The sequence below is a fragment of the Colias eurytheme genome, chromosome 18 (genome assembly GCF_061535395.1).
Source record: "Colias eurytheme isolate Ceu_HAF_F1 chromosome 18, ilColEury1 Martin Lab GWU primary, whole genome shotgun sequence".
In the NCBI taxonomy this organism is placed as follows: domain Eukaryota; kingdom Metazoa; phylum Arthropoda; class Insecta; order Lepidoptera; family Pieridae; genus Colias; species Colias eurytheme.
This window is the reverse complement of record NC_142997.1, coordinates 6,243,709-6,253,850: the sequence shown is the minus strand read 5'-3', so window position 1 is coordinate 6,253,850 and position 10,142 is coordinate 6,243,709. Positions and strand designations below refer to the sequence as shown.

General features: G+C 32.0%; 2 protein-coding genes and 1 long non-coding RNA gene across 3 annotated transcripts; 1 reads left to right on the top strand and 2 right to left on the bottom strand.

Annotated features, from left to right (window-relative positions):
* Positions 1-498: 498 nt before the first annotated feature.
* Positions 499-1,639, bottom strand: PQBP1 (poly-glutamine tract binding protein 1). The gene has a single exon (XM_090112334.1). The coding sequence runs from the start codon at positions 1,510-1,512 to the stop codon at positions 679-681; it is 834 nt and encodes a 277-aa protein (XP_089968460.1). The 5' UTR covers positions 1,513-1,639; the 3' UTR covers positions 499-678.
* A 158-nt stretch (positions 1,640-1,797) lies between these two features.
* LOC149900693 (uncharacterized) lies at positions 1,798-3,315 on the top strand. Its single transcript, XR_016457749.1, has 2 exons — positions 1,798-2,559; positions 2,634-3,315. It is a non-coding gene; the product is annotated as an uncharacterized LOC149900693 (long non-coding RNA).
* A 2,363-nt stretch (positions 3,316-5,678) lies between these two features.
* LOC149900692 (uncharacterized) lies at positions 5,679-9,228 on the bottom strand. Its single transcript, XM_090112115.1, has 4 exons — positions 9,021-9,228; positions 7,191-8,215; positions 6,215-7,028; positions 5,679-5,833 (listed from the first exon to the last, which is right to left on the bottom strand). The coding sequence occupies exons 1-4, from the start codon at positions 9,190-9,192 to the stop codon at positions 5,793-5,795; spliced, it is 2,052 nt and encodes a 683-aa protein (XP_089968241.1). The 5' UTR covers positions 9,193-9,228; the 3' UTR covers positions 5,679-5,792.
* Between the last annotated feature and the right edge of the window lie 914 nt (positions 9,229-10,142).

Sequence of the window (10,142 nt, the reverse complement as noted above, 5' to 3'; positions counted from 1 at the left end):
TTAACTAACTAAAAATATTAAAAAAATATTTTTCCAAATGTCTTTATCGTGATTAGGATATTTTTTCTATTTCTTATCTTGAATTAAAGGTTGTTCGCTAAAGGCGAGAAGATCGCCTATCAACCAATGATTTTTAGAAAGGAATAGATACGCTATAGACTTACAAAACAAACGGAAAATCTGTGCTACTGCAACTGCACAATTCTAATTAACCACATTCCTAGATTGAGGTGAAATAGATAGCTTAATTTAATATGCTTCTACATATTATGTAACAATTATTAAAATAAGTACCTATGGTGATATTTATGATGTATGTAATTTTTTACCCTGATTATAGGAACTGCGTTTTTTTTAAGCAATGTTTACCTTTATTGGAAGCATATTTATCATTCGCATTAAAATGGTTGCTACAAATTCTACTGTATTTTGATGGTCTCCAGTCGGATTCGCATCATCAGACTCGTATAAAAATCTTGTATACAAATGAAAAGACAGTTAAAATATACAGAATTTTATTTAATACAAATATGACATCAGTGCTGAAATATGGTCTAGGGTAGACAATTGATAACCAACCAATAATGCACTTACACTGACCATTTGTTTTATGTTACAAGTCATTCAATCCTATCTTACGAACTATCATAAATTATAATCAAGTTGATTATAAATTTATTAAATAGGTGAAGGAGACCTTTTATGTGAATTATTGGCAGCTAATATTGCTCCTGGAGCAGGATAGGGCCTCATCTGAAATAGACATCCAGAAGCTGTTGTATCCACTCCAGTCTTTGCATGGGCATCCAATCCAGCAGTCCAGTTACCACGAGGCACATCCGAGTAAGATGCTGGATCCATAGGATCAAGATCGTTATCTTTGACTCTTTGCTTCTTTTTGTCTCTATGGTGGACAGGTTCATGTCTCCGCTCTTTCCTTTCATGTCGTTTTTCCTTATGTCTTTGGGGAACTTCTTGATCTGAAGCTTCGCTACTGTCATCACTTTCATCTCCTTCCTTTAGCAATCTTTCTTCCCGCAAATGCGCAGCGCTTTCAGAAGGCGTAGCTTTTGGATGTGACGGCGGAAGCCACGATACTAAGTTATTGTGAACATTCCAGAAATAGTAATAGCCTGTGCCCTCATCGTAAACTTCTTCCCAACCGGGTGGTAGGGGCCATATATCTAAAAGTTTTCTCTTATCTTCCAAATATTTTTCACTTGGTGTTACTTTACCTTTTTTCCACGTTTTGACACAAAACTTGGAACATTCATGATATATATTGCTTTTATTGGGGCATCCTTTGTGCCCTTTAATAGGATCAACATTTACCCCTTCTATCCCCTCCCAAAAGTTCTCTGTTACACCAGATTCGTCAGGTTTATTGTCATAATCTTCAGCAATAATTTCCTCCGTACTTTGTGTTACTTGTTGGTCAGTATTTGGCTTTCCATTCGAGTTTAATATACCACGTTTAGCGAGGCGTGCTGCTAATGCCGGTGGTAAAGGCATTGCTACTATTTGTATATAAAATTAAAACTTAAACTCGATTGATTATTATTTTAATAATTATTTTATTATTTTATCGACAAATAAGAGCAACATTGACAGTTGACAACTTGACACTTGACACTGCCAATTGACAAAGAGTATCAGCATTATCCACAGATTAAGTAGTACAAAATATAGGTACCTAATATACCTAGTTCTGACAAGACTTGATAATTATTAATTACCATGTTAATTACCAATACTGGAAGTACATCGCGCCTCATCAATCACGCCTTAACTACTTAAGGTGATGAATTAATTTTTCTAACATTTACGGCCCTTTTTAAACCTTCGTAATTTTTATATTATTAAAGTTGTCGTGATGAAAATTCTTGACAAGAAAGTTCAATAGTAACACAATACGTCTACCGTTTTAGAAACATGATTCCATGATATTTTCTCGATAGAAAAAAAATACAAAGTTCTCATTGTTATTTTTTTATAATCTCTGGCATCTTCAAAATAACAAACGTAAAGTTACGACTTTTTGGATATTAACTATAAAATATACAACCTATACGTCTACCGATTTAGAATTTTGAAATATGCGATGGTTTTGAAATAAACAAGAAATACTTGAAATTAGCGCGCGACCAGCCAATATAGCGAGAGCCGCCCTGTACCTTCTTACCCCGATCGCTGCACGAGTCATTCCCGCTACGGCCGTCACACGGGGAACTTGTGTCGCTCGCGCAATCGTAAAAAAGGGTGACAACACGATAAGACAATATGAGACAAATGGGGACATTAAAGAAAATAAGAAGAAGAAACATAAAGGTTGGAGGAAAAAGAATGCTTACAATTGGAACAAATTAATGAAGTAAGTTGGTTTTATTTTAAATTTGATGATAATTGTATTATAGACGATGTTTGATATGTACCCCTGTTTTAAGTACATAACGAATGTGTAAGATTTTTTCATTTATAGCATAGATAATCTTTTCAGAAATCCGGAATCCAGAAGGAAAATAAACCCACTGATTGTTCACAATGTGAACCCACTCCTTCGTAAGTACCTTTATTCAGTCAAAAATGTATGTTATCAACGTTCTACTGGTTTTATCGCATGATTCCATTTTTAGCAAAAAGCAACAAAGTGCAAAGAAATAAAAAATCATGGTGAACTTAGTGGAAGTATGGCGGACATAATATGGAACAGGAGCTCATTGGAGAAGTATTATATTTAAAAAAATACGAAATAATTTCAAGAATTACATTTCTTAGAAGGTGGTAGATAAGTATGTTGTATAAAGAATTTGATGTTGATATTTATTTCATTTATACTTACTACACCTGTGCGGGAAATTGCTTAGTAATAAAACAGGTTTATATTCATATTTACATAGTAATGTGAGTTTTCATTTCGAAAAATTTTGTGTAAGTATATTAAATTGAGTTCCTGGGTGATCTGGAAACACAATTGGGCCCGGAAGATGGCGCTGCAGTCACTCCTCCTAATGACATGAACCGATTTTGATGAATATTTGTGTGCACATTTCATTTTTGTGGGATGATTGGTTGATTCGCTTTCACATTAGCTAATATTATGTATTTTTGTTGTTAGAAAGTAAACTTAATTTAATGTTTATAATACATTATTATTGGTATAAATAAGCCAGTGTTCGTCTCACATTGCTGTACCTGCCTACCTACCCTACCAGGGCCTAACTTTGTTCTGGCTATTTTATTTTGATTATTTGTAATGAATAATTACAATTATAATAGAGTGCAAAAAATAAATACATGCGTCAATATATTTTGTGTTTTTTTTTAAACAATTTTTTTATTTAAAAAAACATCATTCCGGCCGCGGCCTTGCCCGCGTGGAATTAGGTTATATCGTGAATCCTGTTTTATCCCACAGAAGTGTTCAGTTCGGATAAAAAGTATCCTATGTGTAAATCCAGGCAATTAGCTATATTTTATCAAAATTGGTAATGTAGTCTTGACGTGATTAAGTAACAACTAACAAAAAAATATACAAATTAACATCCAAAGTTTCGCATCAGTTTTACTGTATTAGTGATATCTTCCACTCTTGACTTTGACTGAGAAGAATTAGGGTTTATAACTTCTTTCAGAAATAGTACCTTTCATTTCTGGGCATGATGTAATATCTACGTCAGCATCAAATTCTATCTAAATCAATTCAGTAGTCCGCGTTATTGAGTACCATTTCATTTTTTCAGAGTAACAATATTTTTTGTTATTTTAAAGATTATTTATAACCTGTATTATTTTGTAATAAAGTAAACATTACGAAATAATAATTATTAATAATGTCTAAGTAGTTGTTGGAAAGAAGATTATTTGTTTATAAGCAAGAAAATAAAACCAATAAATCAACAATTGAATAAATGTATAACAATATTATAACTGTATGACGACTCCATACATGTTTGTCCCGAGTCGGCCAGCGGCAGCGCGGCGAGTTTGCAAGATAACTTCGCGCACACCCGCGTTCGCGATAGCGAGCTATTGACTCCGCCCGCCAAGCAGTGGATTTTTTTTTGTGTATCGTCTTAACCAATTTGCATGAAATTTGGTATAAAGATATTTTGATACCCGAGAAAGGACATAGGCTACTTTTTACCAAGGGAAATAGGCGAAGCCGCGGGTGGAAAGCTAGTTATCAATATAAATACTCCAGTCAGTCAAGACAATCAATTGACAATAATTCCAAAAGTTTTCAAACTTCGGTCAAGTGCATTGGGACGACAATAAATCTCATTTTGCAATTTGCAACCTTGTCCGCAGTCCGGAATATTGTTAAAATTGCAATTAAATTATTTTTAAATGTATGGTCGTGAAAAAAATTCCAAAAGTTCTGCAAACTTGGGGAAGTTTTCGATATAATATTTCATATTATCACGTATTAAATTTTCAACCAATCTCAGTGTACGGAACATCTTTTGTTATTGAATATTAATGTTTTTTTTTTTTTTAATTAAAAACTGCACGATTCTGAGAATATTACATACATACATACACATCGAAAATCTAAATAGTTAAATATCCAATTTCAATATGCCCAGTGGACAGTAAATTATGTAAATTTATTCGTTCCACAAATTTTAAAACGATTAGTAGGTGGTGGTAGGTTAGAGGTAATATTATGTAAACTGTAAAGAATGCAGGCTCAGTTTAACTTGTTATGCGTGGCGTCGGTGCATAGTAAATAAGTTTAGTTCTTGTCTCTCATCTCTCATGGCGCATACTGTACCAGGTTCAAGTCCAGTGTATCACGTTTTTGAGGTTTCTGTTTTAACACAGCAGATCGGTGCCAGCACCGCAGCTATCAGCGGAACGCCTCAATTTCTACGAGAAGACATAAAACTAAAAATGTGGTTCCCGTGCCTGATATCGTGTCTATAGATAAGCATTTTTTAAGGGTTTAAAACCTGACCCCTGAAAAAACAGACATGTTTTCACGGACACTTAGGAAATATCTCTCTGCTGAGAAGTAGGCTTGTCTCAATAATTATAATGTTTGTAACTAACTATGATACTTATAAACAATTTTTTTTGAAATTTAGATATTACAATGTTCGTCGATTCGACTTAAAAATTCAATAAACAAGCTTTTCGTCCGCGTAGCAAGTTCAAACCCGGCTAGCTCCCGTACCCATAGGATTTTCGGGATAAAAACTACGGTCTACTACTACTTATGTGTTAATCCAAGTTACCCTTTATGTGTATACCAAATTTGATGAAAATCGGTTCAGCAGTTTTTGCGAGGAGTAACAAAACAAACAAACATAAAAACTTTCGCATTTAATTAGTAGGATTTCATATAATAGTCGATAAACAATCATAAATGAAAAAAGCCTGAAAGCATTTAAATTATTTTCTAGTTTGTTTGCTTTGTTGGATGTATAATATTTATTTATATACCTATACAATATACATGTCTTTACATTTCACCAAGTTCTGATTTCTCATAGACAATGAAAATTAGTACAGTTGTCTCAATGTACACTTGAAAGAAAATAATATGTTATACCATAGTTCCTCTATATATCTATATTTACAAAAATTAATTATTGTTTTATTACATTTTGATGATCACAATATTCTTTGCAATATCTCTGAAACCTCTTTTCGGAGCAAGCTTCCGTAACGTTCTTACTATTATTTTGGACAAACGTGTAAATAAAGAGTAATCTATTTAAACAGGTTTTAATAAAAATTTCTACAGCAGTGCCAGGTATAATAATATTCTTGCGTTGAATGTTGATTGATTAATTCCATAATAAAAAGTACGCTAACACATTGTGGAACTCTGAAAAGAAAAGTATTACAATGAGCTGAAGACAAGATTGATTTAAGAAAATAATAAAATTGCACTATAGTAGTCAAATTAAAAACATAAGTATGTATTTACGATTCTAATAAAAAGTTTACAAATATTGAGACCTTTGGGTTAACTTAATTTCATAGTCTAGATTAAAGATATTGTTAAGATACACTAATTACAATTTACAGTATAAATCTAAATACGTGATCTAACTACGTATAAATGCAAAAGGTACTCTACTTGTTAATTGTTTGACTGTCAAACCCAAGTTGCCACTAACTACCAGATTGGGCAATAAGCATCATGCGGTGGCCTCAATAGTATGTAAAAATTTATCACCTGATAAAATTAGATGTCTTCACTCACCACGGACGACAGAAGTGTCACTTCGTGACACCTTTGTGGGTAAAACTACCTCATGAAACTCACTGGTATGCAATAATTTGACATTATCTGAACTTATACTCTGTTCAATGAATGGCGTCACCACATCCGATTCATCTGCTGTTATGCGATTTTCAATAGACGGTTGTGGTGAATGCTCACTCCGTTCTTTTTCTACAGCTGTTTGAATTTCAATATGTGTAGGACATACATCATTATTGTCTTGAATTAACGGCTCAGCAGTAATATTCTTTTCCGGTATTAACAACTCCCTAACTGAATCTACATCTTCACTTTGTTTACTACTGCTGTTATTGCTTGGCGGAGAGACAGATTGAACAGCGTCTTCTCTTTTCAATTGTTTTCGTCGTTCGTTGATATCATAACTATGTGGATGTAAATTGGAAGAAGAGGGTGAGCTATTGTCCATAGATAAATCCATTGACGTTATGATACTTTCATCCCTGCTAGTAAAGTGCCCCCGTTCAGGAACAATATGTATATTCAGTATAGTTTTCCCTTTTTGTTGATCACTGTCTGTTTCCATAGAAGTACCAGAAAAACATTCAGAGTCAAGAAGTGACGAGGATGAGGCTTTATTTACATTGAATTTATTTCTTACAAGAAATCCCCTTATATGCGCCTGTATAATTGTAGCTGCACTAGATAAAGTTGAAGAATCATCGGTAGATAATGATAAGGACTTTTCTTCATTAACGGTTTGCAATACGGTATCCATTCTGCTTATGCCTCTTCTTTCTTTATTTATATTTACATTTGAAATATTTATATTCTCCTGAAACATTTAATTTTCTTATAAAACACTTAATTAAATGTACCTACACTAATTAATTTATGTATTCAGATCTAGAATTTCTTCAATGAAAAAGATTAAAGATCTCCATAAATATAAAAAATGATTAAATATTCAGTCAGTTATATATTCAGCATTTAATACCTGGACGTTCTTATCGTTAATAAACAAATTAATATCCACGTTTGTAGCATCATCTATACTGGTTGTTTTACTTTTAAAAAGAAAAGTTCTAAATACTTTTTGTATAGTTATGGCAGCAGTTTCTAAATCCATGCCATTGTGATGAGTACCATCGTTAATTAAATTATCGTCATCATTTTTTTCAGGAAGAGCATCCGCGTCGCTTGTGATTTTCCTACTGTTTCCCTGAATTTGTTCTGTTCTTTCTACATTATTTGATTGTTCCGACATTGACTGTTCTAACTTAGTAATTATAAATTCTGATTCATGATTAGCACTAGTCGGTTTGAATACTAGTGACGGTTGAATTTCATGTTGCTTTGATTCGGGTTGTATGTCTGTATCATCGCCAGACCTTGCTTTTTCTACAGATGTAGATTTTTTATTCAATTTAGTTGCGTCTGTTTCGATGTTTTCATTTTCAATAGAATTATTTTGATCAAGGTCATCAATTGCTTCTTTAAAGCTTTCTTTAGGTGATGATGTTTCGCCGGATGCATTTATTTCAAAGCTCGGTTCAATAAGTGATGTCAGACTTTGGTCACCATCAAATTTTTCATTATTAGAAATATCTGTAAATTCTTTCAAATTTATAGCTATTTGGTTCTTATTCTCTCTTTTTTCAATACCCATATCGATGGTATTTTGTTCATTTCCTTCTTCTTTCGACTCATCTTCAAATATATTCTGATCATTAATTTTTTGTACTTCTTCAACCTCACGTTTCACAATTAAATCATCATTATTCATCTCTTTTATGTCGATCCGACCTTCTGCCGCAAGATCTTCTACTTGATTGACAGGTAATTCTCCTTCTGATAGTTGTACGTTTGCTGATCCATGTAAACTTAAAGCACGATTATTTAGCAAGTTATCTTTTTGTCCTGCTATCAATTTATCATAGGCTTCACGGCGCTGTTTAGCTCTTTCCCTCACTATTTTTTGTGCCTTAGTTATTTTTTGTTCCAAGTTTATACTTTGATGTGCTATAATCATAATTTAAAATATACTACATCAATTTCATAGATATGAAAAGAGCAATGTGCGAAATTTGGTGCAAATAAACTAGTTTATGGGGCAGATTGACAACTACAATAATTCTTTACGAATAAGATCTTTCCGTGCCTTATCATCAAGATGTTTTATATCAGTCTCTATCGAGAATCGAACCAATAACTCAAAATTTTACGGCCCACTCAAGTACCAAGGAAACAGGTAAAAACAAAATCGAAGTTATAGTAAGTAGTAACGAGAAATACAACCCAAACTCAATACTGATATTAATTTAAAAAAATGTTACATACCTAATGGCAGTAAAAAATATCCTGACTTTGATAAACTTTAAATTTTTATCAAACGAACCAATTCGATCAGTCACAAGGAGTCCAAAATATTTTAACAAGCATTTCATATTTATTTTCAGTTATTCTAAATCAGATATTGTGTAGTAAAATAAAATCGTATAGGCACCAAAGCTTTTAAAATTTTTAATTTTAATACTACAAAGTAGGTACACAAAAACAACCAAAGATTTTAAATTAAGTAACTACCATGATAATTAACATTGATGACTATTAATTACATCCCAAATTAGATATTTCATTCATTCTTATTATGTATATTCAACGAAATTCAAATAGAAATATAACTATATTTTAAATTTATTACATATATATTTAAAAGTTGTAAATATACCTAAATATGAGTTTGGTTTAAGACCAATTTAACCAAGATTAAGTTATATCAATTTCTAAGTATATAGGAGACGTTTAATAGCAGAGATATACTTACGGTTATCGTCACGTATCTGTAACAATTTCTGCATGTGGTCTGCACAAAACTCGTAAATATTTATTGGATTATTTCTCAGAACATCTTTACTTAGACCTTCCATTAACTCTAAGAGACCCGGAGGCATTTTTGGTGTCGGAGCTGAATATACACGTGATCTTCGATAATTCATTTCTGATCTATAGGTAATGATTACACGTTTACGTAATTTTTATACTACAAAAAAAGTAATTTTAACGAGAACTTGGTAACTTACGTCGGCATCAGTGAGCCATACACTTCGATAAAGGTTTGTTTGGGTTCTGTAGTTATGGCAATGAGATTAACTTATTGAAGAAAGTGAGTATTGATTTGTCTGGCTAATACTAGGTACTAAGGTAGTATGTACCTTTAATTACTCAAGGTTCAAGAGGCACGGTCAGTTGAAGGTTGAAAACATTGTTGGCACATGCTATTCTTTGGATGTCTTTGTCTCTTTGTTAAGTTTAATCTAAGTATATCGTGTTTATAAGTGAATTAAAAGTAAATGTGTGTGTGCATAATACGAGTTCTTTATTTAATATTTATTCATTATATTACAAGTATCTAGTAATATTAGTTAAAAATTTCACCATTAACAATTAAACGCAAAACAGTTATTTAATATCTACCCAAGTGCAATATGACGTAATTGTTTTCAAAAACAATAAAACTTTACTTCATTTTATTAAGTCCCTTTTCGACATCAAATTATATTCTTTTATAACTTAAATTTTAGTCGTATTTTCTGATATTCATAATATAGCTTAAATGAATTTGCATTTTGTAAGATTGCATAATATAGAATCAATATTTACAAATAAAGCAGGCTTTACATACAAATATACCTGAGTATATTTATAGATTATATTGTATTGAAAGCTTTAAAATCTCTTAAAATTAAATATATTTATTTGTTATTGTGTTGTAGTGAAAATGTGAATTGTTTGTCTTCATTTCACACTGTGTGTTTACTTCAGTATACAAACTTTTATTAATGAGTTAAGATTGTCTGGTGTATGGTAAAATGCTCAAGTCATTGTTTAAAAGTTAAAGCAGAAATTTTCATAACAGTGTATTTTATTGTATGTTCACAACACATTA